The sequence below is a fragment of the Ammodytes marinus genome, assembly GCF_949987685.1.
Source record: "Ammodytes marinus genome assembly, chromosome: 5".
Taxonomy (NCBI): domain Eukaryota; kingdom Metazoa; phylum Chordata; class Actinopteri; order Uranoscopiformes; family Ammodytidae; genus Ammodytes; species Ammodytes marinus.
Window position 1 is genome coordinate 19,920,833 of NC_137234.1, and position 17,981 is coordinate 19,938,813.

Here is a 17,981-nt window from a genome sequence, read left to right on the forward strand (position 1 = left end):
CTAGTCTAGTGTACTACGGCAAAATTCTAGCTAAGTGGTTTTCAAATGAATAATGGAGTCACTCTTCTCAAATAACTGCATCCTCATTTTAGACGTACTTGTTTTCTGGTGGTATCAGAATTGTTTATTCTTTTTTTCAACCCATGATTGAAATGTAGAAATGGCTTTTAATCAACTAGGGATTATTTTTTGTTGTGCCAAATAAGTAAAAAAGAAAAAAAAAATGAAGCATTAACCTGAATAAGCGAGATTTAATTTATCTTTGGGCATTCTGTTTTTAAAGACTATGACGCCACAGTACTGTAGCTAATAGTTATATCTTTGAGTTAATATGATTGTAAAACAGACTTTATGCCTCACTAGCTGAGTTGCAAATATATTATGTCAACATTTTGTCTATGTCCAACCTGGTGCTCTCATTTCAACAAACCTTTAGACTAAAGTCTATTTTTTATTGTTATTTCCTAGGTTCATAAGTATAAAGCTAATTATGTTGTCATAAATAATAAAATGTCAGTTATAGTCCAAACATAGGAAAAATAATTGCATCTCCGTAAATCACAGCATTTCCAAGGTAAGTGTAGGTTAAAGGTGCTCCGAGGAACTTTTAGTTTGTTAATTCGTGCATCCCCTTTGGACTAAAGCGGTTGTATTTTTACTATGCCAGCTATAGTTCCAGGTCGAGGGACCAGTGGACAAAGGTATTAAGAAAAACTATACAAAAATAGCATTCTTTGCACTGATGGTTTCGTTTGCTGTTACATGTCATTCATGATCATCAGAGGAAAAATGAGACTGTTTCAGAAATATTTAAAAGTTCCTTGTAACACTTTTTAAGTTGGGAACATTAACAGCATCCTTTCAGTGTAAACCATGAGATTTCATCGTTGTGTCATTGGCCTTACTCTTGGTGATATCCTTACATTACAACACCCTACATTGCCTTATTTACAGACATTAGAAACTAATTCTGCTTGTTCACTTTTGTGTTGTCTATACTGCTTTGTCTGCCTACTGTAAAGACTGATTACCTGGATGGTTGGAGCTGCCTTGTAAAATATTTGTCATGTTTTAATTTGGCTTTATTAAGCCAAGGACTAGGGGTTGAAGAATCCTAATAAAACAGGTGCTCATGTTTAACTGAATGCAATATTTGTTTCTGCACTGAGGTGGTTGTCTCTATTTAATTAAAGGCATTTGCTTATTTTCTGTGGATAGAGACTTCACTTGGGTAAAGGTAAGCAGTAGATTATACTATTGACATTGTTCTAAATGTATTTAACATAAACTCCTCTTGAGATATATATATTTCTATCAGGTATTTGTGAGTCATACATTACCACTCAGCAGTGATGATTTCAGACCTCAATCAAGGTTAAACAGTTTATTTGAAAAAATAAATGCCATTTAGGTTTATTCAGAATGAACAGTGCAGATAGTGTCTGTACAACACATGAAAAATGTACACTTAATGTTGCCTTAATCTGCAGTTTACAAGCTCATAAATATGTGATCCAACAACTAACATGTACCAATGTATTAACCATCATGTAATGCAATTTGGTCCCTGCATACATACAATATTAACAGAACTATCCATTTCATCAGCAGATTTGACATTTACAGTGCATCATATAACAGTTTATTCTAAGGCAAAACCTTTGGCCTTTGAGTTAAGTAACGTAACAGTCCAATAGCAGAGGAGTCCGTTTCTACTTATGTAGTGATAAAGGTTGTTTTGCTACACTTTGAGGCTTGTGTGAACATGAAGTGAACAGGAGAGAGTGCAGAGAAGGAGGTTGGAGTGACGGTAGTATCAGTGATGGCACAATGCAATCCCCAATTTCATTTTGTTCCCTCCTGTTTCTGCTGCTGTAACACATTCAAGCAGTCAGCTGATGTGGTGCACCATGTGGTCCCACAGCTAGTTGGAACACCCCACCTTAGGCCACCTGCTGTAGAAAAGGTGCAGCAGGCCTCGCTGGATCCTCAGCTGTAGGCAAACCAAAGTAAGAGTGGATGAGATCATAGAGGCTGTTGTGTGACATCTGTAAGCTGACGTTAGCGCTGTGAAGAGACGAAGCCCCCTCCAGCTGGGCCATCTCGTGAAAGTGTTGACAGATCAGAGGAACCACCTAAGGAGGGCAGAGGGACACAGCAATTAAAAATGGCGGAAATTGAGCTGAACCTGGAATAGTACTGCATGCGTCCCTGAGGGGAAGCTCATGGAAAATAGGAAGGTGAGTTACCTTGACTGCGATAAGCTTCTTCTCCAAAGGTTTTCCATCAGGGAACTTCTCTCCAAAGCACATGTTGATGGCATACTTCGGGGAGCCTCCGTTGTTCTCTTTAAACTGTTTCAGTTCTGAACACAGATAACAGGCGGGACTGCTTATTGCACAGACGTAATGCTGGTTTCAAATGAAATGTACTAGCAGTCGTAAGGGCTATAAGTAGTAGTTGTGACAAAGTAAATGACCCAAGAGATCCACACCTACCAGTGACATACGTCTCAAAGTTGAGCAGCTCCACTGTGGTGTTGTGGGGCAGCTTTTTTGGGTCTGGGTGAGCCACGTTGGGGTCACTGGTGCTGGCAAACACATGGCACCTGTCCTGCCTGCAGGCGTAGATACCAGTATCGCGCACCTCAAGGAGTAGACCTTTCTGGATGCTCTCTAGGATGCGGTTGGTGAACTCAATCTGGTGCAAAGATAATAGGTTTTGGTTAGAAGGAGACTGTCACTCTGAGGATGGATGTAGAGCAATATATTGTATATAAACCTAGGGATTATTCTCTAAAGAGACTGTAAATCTCCATCTTTCCCCGTGTTTTGTAAAGGTGGACTGTGTCAACATTATCTCAGTCTTACAGATACCAAAAAATACACACTGAGATGAATTCAGCACCGAACTGACTGAACCTGCCTAGTAATGTTCGCAAACTATGTTTCTTTTAAGTTTCTTTACTGAATGTCAATTTTTTAAAAATATTGTGTTTTCTGTAGCGTTGTCACACAAATTGTCCGGCCGACCTTGTACCTGTTTGTGGTCTAGCAGCCCATCAGTGGAGGGGAAGCAGAGATGATGGGCATTGAACTCAGGGGCCTGGTGGTGGTAGTGAAGCTGCAGTCGCGCCGCGTTAAATGTGGTCTTTAGCATTTCCTTTTTCCTGTAGTGGATGGAGATCTCCAGGTCAAAAATGGACAGCTGCTGAGGTGAACTGAGGGCTGGCTGAGGATTTACTGTAAAAAAAAAAAAACACAAAAAAACACGTCACAATAACATAAAGCATGACAAAAGCCAACGGAAAATGTAACTTCAATGAAGACATTTTGATGACAGTTCGCTAAACATACCCTCGTAGTGAGGCGCCGGCTCTGGTATTAGCTGAGGGTGGTTCTCGGCCGCCGCAGGATAGCTTCCAATGAGAGCTGGATTGTTCTGGCCATTGTCCTCTACCCATAGTTGCGCCTCTGTTGAAGACAATACAAATGCGATTACACTATATTTAGCCATCATCACAAACTATTTAAAATCATAAAAGGTGGCGAGGATGTTATGAACTACAGAATTTGACTTTGCAAAAGACAAAGTACCTGATCCATAGTTGCCAAGCTCCATGGCCATGAAATTGTTAGACAGGTTAAACTGTATGGAGAAAGAAAGGCATATCATTTAAGCATTTAAATAATAGTTATATGAATCTTTGCAATATCAAACCAAGTGCACCAAGTGAACTATAATATTGCACCTCATTTCCAGGGGGGACGGCCTCTATGGGAGAGCTGTAGATGTCCAAGGTCATGTCAGAATCCTCCCGGGAATCTTGCTTTGGCAAACCTTCGTAGTTGTCTGCGGATAAAGAAAACAGGCCCAAATTATTATTTTGCATTCGAGCTGTAAATGGCTCCAGTCGCTCCACAGGGGAATTCAGGGCCAGGATTGGTTGACCGTCTTCTTACACTCTGTGTTGATGATCTCGTAGATTTTGTGAGGGTCGTCAGAATTCTTGGAGTTATTTGTTGTCATCTTGAATCGCACAGAGAGGTTGTTGAGAGCGCACCGGAAGTTGGTTTTCCACCTGGCCTTGTCATTGGGAAACTCGCTGATTTTGCCGCTTGCCACCGCCCATGCCTGTTTATACATGTACAAACAGTTACTGTATTAGCTTGCATTTCACTTTCCATGTTGTGGGACTTTAACGGGCTTCTTCACTAAGATTTTCTATGTGCATACTAACTAAATGTATGCAGCTTATGAAGTTACTAGATAACACAGATTGGTATCAAACATAATGCATGTGTCGGATTCAGCTTCACCTGCCTATGAGGACTGTTTACTGAGCAATATTATACTATTTCTATTATACATCATCTCCATCTTTCTTAAATCCAAAAGATATAAATGCAGTATTACTGTTGTTGGGAGTGTACGACAAATGTCAACAAAGCCATTAACATTGTATCTAATCACACGTCAGATAACACTGTGGCATTTTTTAATAGAGGCAGTAGAGCTTACCCTGAATATTTTACTGTCCTCTTCATTGCAGTCCTTCCTGGAGTTGTGCTTCCATGGGACTCTGAACTTGTTTTGGCCCACATAGCACAGGCCCGTGTACTGGCCTGTCTCCACCTGCTCTATCAGCCAGTTGGCAAACTGAGGCTTTGGAGGGCTGAGAGGAAACAAGAGACAAGAGCCTTAACCACACACACAACCACACACCTACAAAAAGATACAACACTGTGCTGAGAAGCATGCAGCATAGGCCTACCCAATGTGGATTGACTGTTTTTATAGCACTAGGCACCCTGTATTCCTCAACACGGTCTGGCAGAACTTAGCAACATGTTTACCATAGCCTACTTATTCAGTTAAAATTAAAGTCCTTAAACCTGAGGATTTGAATAAACCTACAGGCTACATGTCAACATAGGCCTACATGTTTCACTTCACGTGCATTACTCTCACAACACAGCAAAACAAATGTTTCACTTAACGTGCAATACTCTCACAACACAGCAAAACAAGGAAACGTAGGCAACAGATAATGTCCCAGATTGAGGAAGAAGATTATGTGTTTTCTCCCTACCTTTGCATTTTTTCGTAAGAAGCGTTTTTCCACTGCAGCTGTTTGTCTGAATCATCGAAGCCCGACTTTGGGCTGCACTTATAAGAACCTGTGACATCATGTGAGGTTCCGCCCCAGTGGGAAGGCGCAGCCACTTGTGGGCATTTCCGACGCACGAAGGGGTGAGTTTGATTCGCTGACAAGCAGGACGAGCGTTACACAGGCTCGCGAGCTCGCGAGCATGGACCTAATACAAAAGCCGCTCAAAGACAATAAATCGAACAAACCCTTCTATTTTTCAGAAGGCAGAGTAAGGAGAGAGGTGGAATTAGGGAGAAACTAGTCTCGCAAAGCCAGACCAAACTACAGCACATGAAACTGAAAGCCTAGTTTCCGGTGCCGTGGCGAATCACTTTTCTTGCATCACCACCTCAACAATATTTCGTCAGCAATTCCTAAAATAATATTTTTGTCGCCACCCACTCAAGCTCAAACAAGCTAAGTAGGCTAGTGCACAAAGCAAAGGTAGACCTTTATGTTAGTATGATTAGGCTATAATTATATGGCTGCTACTTTCACAGTTGAGTTTTGATGACATTCAAAATGATTTTATGATTGTAGGCTAAAGTGTTATTATTAAATTATATCGAGCTCTTATGTTGATTGCCGTCTGCAAACTTGTTTCCCGAGATAATGATACCAAGCCTACCAGCCTACTGGTTAGGTTTTTCCTGTTAAACCATGCCAGAGCCACGTAGGCTAATGCCAATTATTTCTGACCATTCAATATGGTGAGGATTTCTAGACATAGGCTACTATACAATGTGTATGTGAGACTATTGAAGTTTAAACAACATGCAATGTGATGCAAGTGACCCAAAGGGTGCTCAATTACACAACGTATTACAGGCCAGGCATAAAGGCAACTGTATACACATATATCATGATCACATTTCCTACATTGTGTCACTTCAAATGTGACAATCATTCAATTGAAATGCCCAAAACATACAGAGCCCACCAATCAGTTTTGAAGAAGTTTCAATTGAGATCACAACAGGTTAAAGTTCCTCCTGCTCTGACCTAATGTAGCTACTTTAGGAGAGCCGGTATTGCACACTAAAATAGCGTCCCATGAAACCACCCAGTTCCTGTGAATTTTGACTAAATCAATCCACCAGTGAACACATCTTGGTTGGGTGTGCAGTCTTTATTTTGGGGGGAAATTTCAGGGTCAGGATCCTGCAGGTGTGCAGTGCAGCTGTGTCATGTGATTGAATGACATTTAATATTTACACAGTGTGGGTGAAAGTGCAGTGGGGAGGGCCCCTGTCTGTGTCTACCATCATCTACATTATAGTCTAGTCTACTATGCTACTGAATATAATACCACAACTCAGCTTGCTCCAAACTACCACTTTTCTACCATTAAGGTTTCCTGACTTTACTACACAGGAAAGCACTATCTTCTTCACAACAACAGTACAAAAGGTCAGGTACTATGTGTTGCATTAGTGCACTAAGCCTGCTTTTTTTAATTTATTTTTTTAACATGCATCTAGGGAAGAGTTTGCTTTCTATTGTCTGACTGTGTCCTTACCACAGCCTGCGTTAGTGATAATATGTGTCGGCCTTCTTCCACTGCTGAAGAAACATGGCTCACAAGCTTTCAGCGCAGCATGCATGTGTCAGGAATAGGGAAGCGATACACACTATATTGGAGCAATTCCCTTTTCATGCTCACTGGAAGTACACCGCTACCGCTCTCAGTCTTTGTAGAAAAAAACACAGGCTCCATCACATCCACTGAGGAAGGATGTAGCCTTGATATTGACAGGCCGCAATTCACATCCTATTTCACACTTTGGCAAAAAAAAGGCAATATCAAGTGACTGCAATTGTCTGTTCAACCAAATGGTAACCTAGGTTATTCTGTGGCACAACATGGAGCAGATTGACTGTTGGCTCTGAGCACATTTGTCTAGTGTCCTAGCATGATGCCACAGAGCAGAACAAAGAATAGACCCTTAGCTTGCCTATAAAATACACATGCAGTATATACGAGCACCAGTCTTTGAAAGGCGAAGGCAAACCTTTTGATGTTTTTGAATGGGGATTTTATGGGGGAATTCTGACTATGTTCTACAGAATCCTTCCTAATTCATAAATCCCTCTTCTGTTTTTCTCTCTATCTCTGTAACACCCACACACAGAGACACACACATGCTTAGTAATAGTTAACTCACTCTCACCTGGGTTTGTCACATAATGATTCAGAGGTGTTTCATATTAACCTTGAGGCATTATATTGAAGAAAAAAAAACATCTTCCGATTGATGCATGTTGTGACAGAGATCAGTGTGTTTATAAAAAACTGTTATGGTTCTCGTAATCCGCCACACCCTTACCTATGAATGAGACTTTGGCAGCTACAATTGTGTGTGTGTGGGTGTAAAGTGTTTGTATTTCTGTGTGCACGTGGGAGTGAGCAACAATATCAGTTCATCCTTAAGTGTCTACTGAATTGCACATCCACTTCTCTTCGTCCAAAACAGAGGAGTCCAAGTTGCAAGAAACGCTCGACTGAAATCGAAAACACTATACTTCATAGTCACAAAATTCCTATGTGACCTGGGTCAATAAAGCAACAACATTATTGCTTCATGAAGTGTTTTCTAGAATACTTCCTTGTACACACACACACACACACACACACACACACACACACACACACACACACACACACACACACACACACACACACACACACACACACACACACACAGGCCAGGCGTTATGGCCCTTGACAGCTTTGGCAGATACTGGTTCAGATGTGGCATCAGGGCAGATTACGTTTCAAGATACAAGCCAGCCACTCTTAAAAACAAATGACATACAGAATGAACTGGTTCTCCCACAAGAGACTTTGCCCTGGTAGTACTTTCACTCAGCGCCCACTGCTGTTGACAAAGGGAAGGCCAGGCAGGCCAGTAGGAGTTATAGGGGAAACCCAAGAGGCTGAAAGTGGGGATTGCCTTATACCAGGGGTGTCAAACTCATTTTGGTTCGAGGGCCACATACAGCCTCTCTGATCTCAAGTGGGCCAGACCAGTAAAATAATGGCAACATAACGTACATATGTCAACTCCAAATCTCTAGCTTTGTTTTTCAGTAATATGCTTTATCACTCAGCCTACATTTGTAACCTACATTATCATGGATCACAAGGGATCTCTGTACCCCCCAGGAAATGTCTTAGTAAAGGTTGCTGCTGGCCATGGGAATAGGAGGTGCGGCGCGCAGCGCCTCAGCAAAAATTTTGGGGGTATTTTGCTCAAAGATGCCAATATACGCACTAATGAAATAAACAACTGTTTATTTGAATACACAAATACAACAGGCACTGACGTTACAGTTGTCCAATTTTGTTTACTATATGTACAGGGACACATTTTGTGCAAACATGCAGACAGTACAAAATTAAATTAAATAAAAGTGCAACTTCTACTGTTTTGATTTATTTTTAAATACAGAGGTTATTGGTTGTTTTGGAATTCGTTTGTCCCAATTTAAAACATAAAAATAAAGCAGCATGGAAAATTAGGAAATAAATCTTGTAGGCCTACACTAGCATGCTCCTGCTCGTTTCGCGCGTGCAGAGCCGCGGACACATCGCGCTTGCTAGTACATTAATTGTTCAGCACTAAAAATATATATACAGTATCTCACAAAAGTGAGTACACCCCTCACATTTCTTGAAATTTTTCTTTATATCTTTCCATGGGACAACACCGAAGAAATGACACTTTGATACAATGTAAAGTAGTCAGTGTACAGCTTGTATAACAGTGTAAATTTACTGTCCCCTCAAAATAACTCGACACACAGCCATTAATGTCTAAACTGCTGGCAACAAAAGTGAGTACACCCCTTAGAAAAAATTTACAAATTGGGCCCAAAGTGTAAATATTTTGTGTGGCCACCATTATTTTCCAGCACTGCCTTAACCCTCTTGGGCATGTAGTTCACTAGAGCTTCACAGGTTGCAACTGGAACCCTTTTCCACCCATTTATGACAGCATCACAGAGCTGGTGGATATTAAAGACCTTGCGCTCCTCCACCTTCTGTTTGAGGATGCCCCAAAGATGCTCAATAGGGGTTAGGTCTGGAGACATGCTTGGCCAGGCCATAACCTTTACCCTCAGCTTTTTTAGCAAGCCACTGGTCGTCTTGGAGGTGTGTTTGGGGTCGTTATCATGTTGCAATACCACCCTGCGGCCCAGTTTACGAAGGTTGAGTGCACGTGGTCAGCGTCGTACACAGAGGTTGGCTTTGGAAAATAGACGTATGAGTGCTGCCAGCATTGCTGAAGGGCTTGAAGGGGTGGGGGGTCAACCTGTCAGTGCTCAGACCATACGCCGCACTTTGCATCATACTGGTCTGCATGGCTGTCATCCCAGAAGGAAGCCTATTCTAAAGATGATGCACAAGAAACCCCACAAAAAGTTTGCTGAAGACAAACAGACTACGGACATGGATTACTGCAACCATGTCCTGTGGTCTGATGAGACCAAAATACATTTATTTGGTTCAGATGGTGTTAAGAGTGTGGAGCGGCAACCAGGTGAGGAGTACAAAGACAAGTGTGTCTTGCCTAGAGTCAAGCATGGTGGTTGGAGTGTCATGGTCTGGGGCTGCATGAGTGCTGCCAGCACTGGGGATCTACAGTTCATTGAATTCTAACATGTACTGTGACATACTGAAGCAGAGCATGATCCCCTCCCTTCATAAACTGGGCCGCAGGGTAGTACTGCAACATGATAACGACCCCAAACACACCTCCGAACGACCACTGGCTTGCTAAAGAAGCTGAGGGTAAAGGTTATGGACTGGCCAAGCATGTCAACAGTCTTAAACCCTATTGAGCATCTTTGGGGCATCCTCAAACGGGAGATGGAGGAGCGCAAGGACTCTAATATCCACCAGCTCCTTGATGTCGTCATGAATGGGTAGAAGAGGGTTCCAGTTGCAACCTGTGAAGCTCTAGTGAACTACATGCCCAAGAGGGTTAAGGCAGCGCTAGAAAATAATGATGGCAAAACAAAAAATTGACACTTTGGGCCCAATTTGGAAATTTTTTCTTAGGGGTGTACTCACTTTTGTTGCCAACAGTTTAGACATTAATGGCTGCGTGTCGAGTTATTTTGAGGGGACAGTAAATTTACACTGTTATACAAGCTGTACACTGACTACTTGACATTGTATCAAAGTGTCATTTATTCAGTGTTGTCGCATGGAAAGATATAATGAAATATTTGAAGAAATGTTAGGGGTGTACTCACTTTTGTGAGATACTGTATATATTTTTTTTTTGGTTTTTACTTTGCCATAAAGCACTGGAGGAAACATTAATAGCGGTGAAGCAAGATTGCCATTTACCATTTCCCACGTTGCTAAAATGTGCTTTTTTAAATTTTGGCTGCCCCCTAGCGGCTGGAGTGAGCATTTTGGTTATTTCTTTAAAAATTCATATCTCCTCACAGGAATGGGCTAGAGACTTACTTTTTTTTTTGAAATGCTCATAAATGTGTGCTCTACAAGTCGCGGGCCGGATTAAATCATCTCGCGGGCCGGATCCGGCCCGCGGGCCGTATGTTTGACACCACTGCCTTATACAATTTACATCAGAGAATCGTGGAAAAGCACACTGGTCAGCAGAATTCTAGATAACGGCACTGTCAAAATATATTCAAAATGTTTTAGGGAATATTACGTGAATTTGAATCTTATGTTGCATTGTGCTCCTTTGCTCCTTTGGAAGCCAAAGAGGACAGATTTAAATCGTGCAGAAGTGAAACATAATGGTGTGATCTGTGTGATATGTCTAGTTTAACCTGTATGAGAAAAAAATGGGCCATGGAGTTCTGAAGATCTGATTGCGAAAGTTGTGTCTTTATTTTGGGACTTGTAATTCAATGTGTGGGGTCTTGCCCTCGCCTTGCGTTAGAAATGACAGAACAAAGTTAAGTTGTTGTTATTTTCCGACCGCTAGAGGGCGCAAGTGTACCATCTTTAATTGTGGGGGGACGGTCTTTAGGTTTCCACACAGCCTGTCTCACTGTCAGAAGTTGTTGGTAAGGAGACGTTTGCACAAACAAAACGTATTTCAAAAGTCGTTGGACAAGAATGGATGAAACTAAATGTGAGCGCAATAAAAGAAGTAAAGAAAATAGAGCCACTTCAATAGGAAATAGTGCAAACTTAAAGGATGGCGAAGCCGATGTGTTTAACTGTCCAGTCAGATGTGGTGCTGAAATGCGTGCGTTGCTTGTGAAAATGTTTTTGATAAGGCTGTGTAATCACTATGCATAGCAAAGAGTACAGACACTACATAAACAAACGGGTTGCGTTCACATATACTTAAGTTAAAGAGTTGTAAGGAATTTAACAGGACTTTATAACCTGTTTACCGGACCTGCGGAACACTCAGGATCGAGGTCATTTTGATTGGCTCTTTCGGACGCCTCCGTGTCATAAACTCGATGTTTACATTGAATCGCATGCATCCCTGCGCGAGCTTTATAATTGCCAATTATTGTGGCCAGAGACACGCTTGCGATTTATTTCGCTCTGTAAAGCTGTAGCCTGGATACAGGCGAGAGCGTCCTTGGTATTTGTGATTGTAAAAAGCTGGAGGAGAAAGATAGCCGAAGGGGGGGGGATGATAATTTCAAGACTTGCCAGGGGTATTGTCAAATTCAAAAGGCATTTCAAAGAAACCACACCATTCACTTTTTCATTCTCTCGTCCTTTTTTTCTTCTCCTTTCGCTGTCTTTTTTCTCTCTCCTTTCTTTCTTTTCGCACGGTTGCAGGACGTTTGAATCGACCAATGGGCCTTCAAGTTAGAGACATTGGAATGTAAATGAGCCCAGCGCGTGCTCCCGGCGCAGTGAAAGCTCGGGATTGTTTATTGAGCTCCCGGAGCCACGCGCCTGGCCCGAGGGGAGTCGGCCCGCAGAAGAATCACACAGCGGGGGCGGGGCCTCGCCACGAAGCGTGCGTCTCCCGAAAGGAGGGTGGGTGGGGTGGGTGTTTGGGCGCGTGTTGAAAAAGAGGAGTGCTGCCAAAGTTTGGGTCAGATCTGCTCGTGGAGTAAGCAGTCAAGAGAGAGAGAGACTTGGACTAGAGCTTTAGCCACACGGTCCCACACGCGAAGGACACGAGAGCTGTACACTGCCAGCCAACCCCTCTCTGCTCTTCCTCATCCAACTGCTAAGAGGCTGCACTCGCCCACTGCATCCATCACTCCAGAAGAACTGTCAAGCCACATCATGGAAACCACGACTATCACCACCACGCAGACCGCATTCACGTTTGGACTTTCGGAACGCTGCCAGAGCCTCAGCCTGCACGCGCCGGCCCAGGACTGCTCTGTCCCCGCCGCGCACCCCAACACCAGCAGCAAGGTGCTGAAGAGACAGCGCTCCAGCTCGCCGGAGCTCCTGCGCTGCAAGCGGCGCCTGAGCTTCAACGGCCTGGGCTACTCCATCCCCCAGCAGCAGCCCGTGGCCGTGGCCCGGCGGAACGAGAGAGAGAGGAACCGGGTCAAGCAAGTCAACATGGGCTTCCAGACTCTGCGTCAGCACGTGCCCAACGGCGCCGCCAACAAGAAGATGAGCAAAGTGGAGACCCTGAGGTCCGCGGTGGAGTACATCAGGGCTTTACAGTCGCTTCTGGACGAACACGACGCGGTGTCGGCCGCCTTCCAGTGCGGGTTGCCATCCCCGGCCATTTCCAACAGCTACTCCGCCGACCCGGAGTCGCCTCACTCCACCTACTCATCAGATGAAGGTAGTCACGAGCCACTGAGCTCCGAGGAACAGGAGCTGTTGGACTTTACAACCTGGTTTGACAGGTACTGAGGCGTGCACACCACACAGCAGCGTCTGTGCGTAAAAAGCGGCTGGCTTCTGTCAGAAGTGCTCACAAAAGACTTGATAGAGGCGTCAGATCAGTCTTGCCCTCCGCGCTTGGAAGGGACCTGTTGCCTCACTCCCTCACCCGGGCTGCTTCTGCAGGATCAAAGCAATAGTGTTAAAGAAGGAGAGAGAGAGAGAGTGAGAGAGAGAAGGAGCCTCTTGTTGCAGAGAGCACGACTAGTCGCCCCCGAAGTCCCCTCGAGAAGGAGGGAGTTGGACTCGTCGGTCACGTTGAGGCGTGGAAGTAAAGAACTGTTGATGTTATGTTTTAACAAGTGCAATTAATACGCGACACAGCAGGCTCTGAGACGGCGCTGGAGCTCCAGAGGACGTGCCTTTGGTTCGTGTTTTCCCCAGAGCAGGACTGCCTTTCTCAGCTGCCATGTCTGTCAGTAGAAGACACAACAAAGATGATGCATCAACAGACTGTTTTGTGATGATGTAACCCCCCCCCCCCCCCCCCGCCCCCTAAAAAACAAATTGTATCATACAACGAATCGTTTTAACATGAAGACATATTTTTGTACATTGAGTCAAACAAACAATGTTCTTGAACAACAGTCACTGCCACTTTTCCTGAAATGTTTACGTTGAGAGCCGGCTTTAAGCGAGGCAGTGAGTTGGCACGTATGAGTTTGTGTGACTGGACAGCAATATCAACAATGCTACTACCTGTGACAGATTGTAGTTGTTTTGGTTATGTTGAAAAATACGTGTTAAGGAGACCTTTATTCATGTATGCACTTGTTCTCCGTTTCCCGTAGCCTAAAATGTACATATTCGATTCTAACAGATATATTTTGTGTACAACAAGTTTTAGAAATAAATCAATCTATTTATATTATATGCATTTGCAGTGGTTTGGTTCTTCGGCTGATATTGCACACACTTATGCTCAGACGTGTGTGAGAGGGGTGTGTGTGTGTGTGTGTGTGTGTGTGTGTGTGTGTGTGTTAGTGCTGGCGGTAATTGAGCAAACTATTGAGCTTCTCTCTCTGCCTCTCTTCTATTCAAAGCCCCAGCATGACCTTTTCTCGACTTGGTAGGCACACGGGGGAAAATTGCGCAGCTGGGTGAGCACTCAATAACCATTATGGACGTGCACCTTCTACAGCGCTTTGTCTGCATTCAGGACGGGGAGATTAATATTACGTTTCATGCATTGCATTGTTTCTTTTGCATTCTCTGCCCTTACCCAATAGCCTGGAGCGCGGGGAGAGAGGGAGGGGTTGGAGGGGTGCAATTCACTCCTCTCAAAAGGGTATAGACACTTTGAAATACGGCCCGGGGAAAGTCAGCAAGACAATGAGACGGGTCAAAATTCTTATTTCCCGATTGAGATCAATCTAAATAAAAACCTGGGGTTGTAGACTAGTTGTATCCCCGACTGTGTTTTTCATGGCGCACACAGCCCAATCAAAAAGCCCATCTCCTGCGGAATGGGGAGCACACCAACACATTGTGAGCGCTATTGTGTGCGCCTTTGCGCTTCATTATGCCAATTATGGAGGATCCTCCATTGTAATTAAACACTGATGCCCCATTCAGCGAGGCAGAACGAGAAATAACGAGTTTAATTTCACCTGGTTCTCTCTGAGGGAGTGGGAAATTGGGAGTGAGATTAAAGTTTTTCTTATAAAAAACGTACTATAAATGAAAGACTGAAATAAATGATATCAGCCAACTTTAATTCAAAAACGAAAATAATATGAGCCACCCCCAATCCATCCTGAAATCTGTGACAGACTGAAAGATGCGTGGAATGTTTATTTCTGTTTGTGGGCACCACACACACACACACACACACACACACACACACACACACACACACACACACACACACACACACACACACACACACACACACACACACACACACACACACACACACACACACACACACACACACACACACACACACACACACACACACACTGCAGCCTGCAGGTGTAAGCCACGTGCCTGTACTCGGTGACAAAGGCACTGGCGCTCCCATTGGTCAGTGGCTCGCGTATGTGATCCCTTTCTGTGAAAGGCAGTGACAAAAATCCACCAAGTGATAAATGACATTAATTACGCTCTGCTTTATAACCTCCTATGTCACCGGGACTCAAAAAGACAAATCAATGTAGGACTCAAAATACCCCGCTGCTCCATTATATAGGATTGAAATGGTGTTTCTGATGTCAGTGTCAGACAGGGGCCAGGGCACAAAGTGAAAATAAGCGTTTGTCTCTTGTCCTATAAGATGGATTTGCAATGTTCTCCTCAGCAATATAAGGAGGAGCAGGGGTTAAAATAGATTTATTCATGTCATTTTGTCCGTGGGTAATTTTCACTTTGACAATAAGCGCGATGTTAATTCTGGCGTATGCAAATGGTGAATAATAAATCAAAAGCTCCTAATGTATGCATGACTTTTCGTGCATAAAGCGATGATGTATGCTAACCCATTGAAACTCCAAATGCGCATAACATACCTTTACTATAATACCGGCTTAAATTGGCCAAGACTAGGGGTGGTGGGTGGGGGTCATCTGCTGGGTGGGGGTCATCTGCTTTGGATGCATCAGCTTCCTCAATGGATTGAAAGCCTTTTTGCATGAACCAGAGGCCACCCATTCTTACAGCGTGTGCGTAAATTGCGCATTGCCAAACAAGTTTGCCCTCGGCATAAAAAAGTCGTTTATTACTGTATGCCCCACAACAAAAATGAATTTGGAAGGTAGACGATATTTACATGATAACAGTCTTAACTGCCACTAATCACACGTTACCTTTCACCTTAATCAGACAGTGACAGTATGAGTCATCCAGAAATAACTACAGTATTTTGCAAAAAAAAAAAAAAAAAAAAAATATATATATATAGGGGAGAACGGGGAATCTGAGGCATCGGGTAATGTGAGCCACCCCTGTATCTAGGCAACGGAAAACATTTGTGGTCATGTGAGATATATGTTTTCAAGCCCCTCTCATTTCCCCATGGCCCTGAAAGAGAGGACCTCATGGTGCTGTGGTTAGCATGTTTTTTTCACCAAAATAGGTATTTTGCATGTAAATTTTCTTGCTGTCAACTTAATCAACTGTTGTGCCAAAGCAAATGTATTCACGTAGAAAAACTTCTATCATACGTGTCGATGAATTACCAACATATGAAACCATGTGATGCTGATAACTGAAGATTAGCCTGCAATGCTAAGAGAGGTAGTTTTTTCTCAAATTGTGGTGGTGGGGGAAAGTGAGCCAAATGCTGTGGGGGAAAGTGAGCCACTGTCTCACTTTCCCCCACCATGAGGCACAAGTTAAGTTTAGTCTTAAACATATATTACATAACATATGTTTTATTTTAATGTCATACACATTTTAGAAAAGCCATCATGCCAAGGAAATACACCAGGAAGACGACCTGGGGCAACCGCACGGAAAGAGCACCTTCTCATCTTTCCCTGTAACCTTCAGGGCTGGAATGTAGAGTAGGCCTAGTTGAAGAGTATGACAGGCTGATGTTATAATCCAGTTGGGTCTTTGCCTGTGTTCTGAGTCCCAGGCTGTTCTCGCTGGTTCTGATTTTCCTATGCTTTGACCCCCAGACACAAGCTGGCTCTAAGGGTCCTGTGTTCTGACCCCCAGACTGTGTTCTAATCTAACTGGTTCTATCTTTCATTTGAATCTTATTAAAACCTTTTGAATTATAATATGTTGTATTTGATTTTGTTCAGAGTTACTTTCAAGTGTTTAGAAAATTTGCTTTGCTTAATTGACCAAACCCCATCATTCTTTTATTAGTCCGACATTAGTTCTGGAATGTGTGGCTAGCTTTCAGGATTCTTACTGTTATAATATGTGTTGTTATGGTAGTTTCAGAGTGGAAAAAATAAGTGGATCAGTTTACCCCACAGCTGGGGTAAAGTGAGCCACATGACAACTTTTTTTAAAACAATCATATTTTCACTGCCCTTTGTCTTGAAAAAATTCTGCTAATGCCCATTTCTATGAAACATTCTGAATTAATGGGAAATGTGTAAATTTGAGTGATAAATCATTTTAGCTCCCTTAGAGGGGAGCAAATGTAAAAAGTGGCTCAGAGTGAAGGCAGAGCAACAGGTGCATGGTGCACTGCAGGTTAGGGTAAAAAGTCAGCTACTGGGGTTATAACATGTGGACACCAGTCTTTTTCCATTATACATTACATCTGTACTCAATCACAAGTGTCCATGTCTAATTATTGCAAATCAAAGACATATTAACCCTCTACTGCATAACGTTGCCATATGACAACAATTACTTTATCTGCGTTTAAATAAAAGTGTCTATCATAAACTCCATGTTTTTCTGTTTAGTTGTGAAAAGGGGAGCTTTTACTTTGAAGAGTGAGGAAGACAATGAGATGGAAACAAACCTGGATGAGAACATTTCAGACTCAGGCTCAGGCTCAGGCTCAGGCTCAGGCTCAGGCTCAGGCTCAGGCTCAGGCTCAGACTCAGACTCAGGCTCAGGCTCAGGCTCAGGCACAGATTCAGAGCCAGAGGAAACAGGTAGAGGTATTAGATAGTTCAATCGTAAGAGGTGTGTGTGTGTGTGTGTGTGTGTGTGTGTGTGTGTGTGTGTGTGTGTGTGTGTGTGTGTGTGTTAGTTGCTGCATGTGAGGAGATTGATGGACAAAAACAAAAATTAAACATTTCATTGGCTATCTATTGTAGTTATTTACAATATGAATCCTTATTCTAAATTTCAGAAGGCGAACAACTTAAAATGGCAGACCAAAAAAAACATTCCACCAGTTCCAAAATGAAAGGGCTCACTGCCTGAGTCAACTGGGGTACTAGAACCAGTACAATACTTTCGCCGCCTACTCCATGGAGAAGTATTGGAAGAGGTAGTCAGGCAAACAAATTTGTATGCCTTACAGTGTGAGGTCACCAAACC

The 17,981-nt window shown here is 43.1% G+C and overlaps 2 protein-coding genes across 2 annotated transcripts; one reads left to right on the forward strand and one right to left on the reverse strand.

The window, feature by feature from the left end:
• Positions 1–1,376: 1,376 nt before the first annotated feature.
• On the reverse strand, positions 1,377–5,143 carry irf7 (interferon regulatory factor 7). The gene is made up of 10 exons (XM_080028151.1): positions 5,093–5,143; positions 4,522–4,675; positions 3,963–4,134; positions 3,752–3,852; positions 3,597–3,648; positions 3,357–3,473; positions 3,040–3,242; positions 2,499–2,700; positions 2,250–2,365; positions 1,377–2,135 (listed from the first exon to the last, which is right to left on the reverse strand). Exons 1-10 carry the CDS (start codon positions 5,098–5,100, stop codon positions 1,944–1,946), a joined length of 1,317 nt encoding a protein of 438 aa, XP_079884277.1. The 5' UTR covers positions 5,101–5,143; the 3' UTR covers positions 1,377–1,943.
• Positions 5,144–12,404: 7,261 nt separating this feature from the next.
• On the forward strand, positions 12,405–12,995 carry ascl1b (achaete-scute family bHLH transcription factor 1b; the record flags this gene model as incomplete). Its single annotated transcript, XM_080027392.1, has 1 exon — positions 12,405–12,995. The coding sequence occupies one exon, from the start codon at positions 12,405–12,407 to the stop codon at positions 12,993–12,995; it is 591 nt and encodes a 196-aa protein (XP_079883518.1).
• Positions 12,996–17,981: the final 4,986 nt, after the last annotated feature.

Excerpts from the sequence above, each read along its gene's own strand:
- irf7 (XM_080028151.1), bottom strand. Across the intron at positions 4,135-4,521 it reads AGGACAGTAAAATATTCAGG|GCATGGGCGGTGGCAAGCGG; the intron begins GTAAGCTCTACT and ends ATGTATAAACAG. Across the intron at positions 3,474-3,596 it reads GCTTGGCAACTATGGATCAG|AGGCGCAACTATGGGTAGAG; the intron begins GTACTTTGTCTT and ends TGTCTTCAACAG.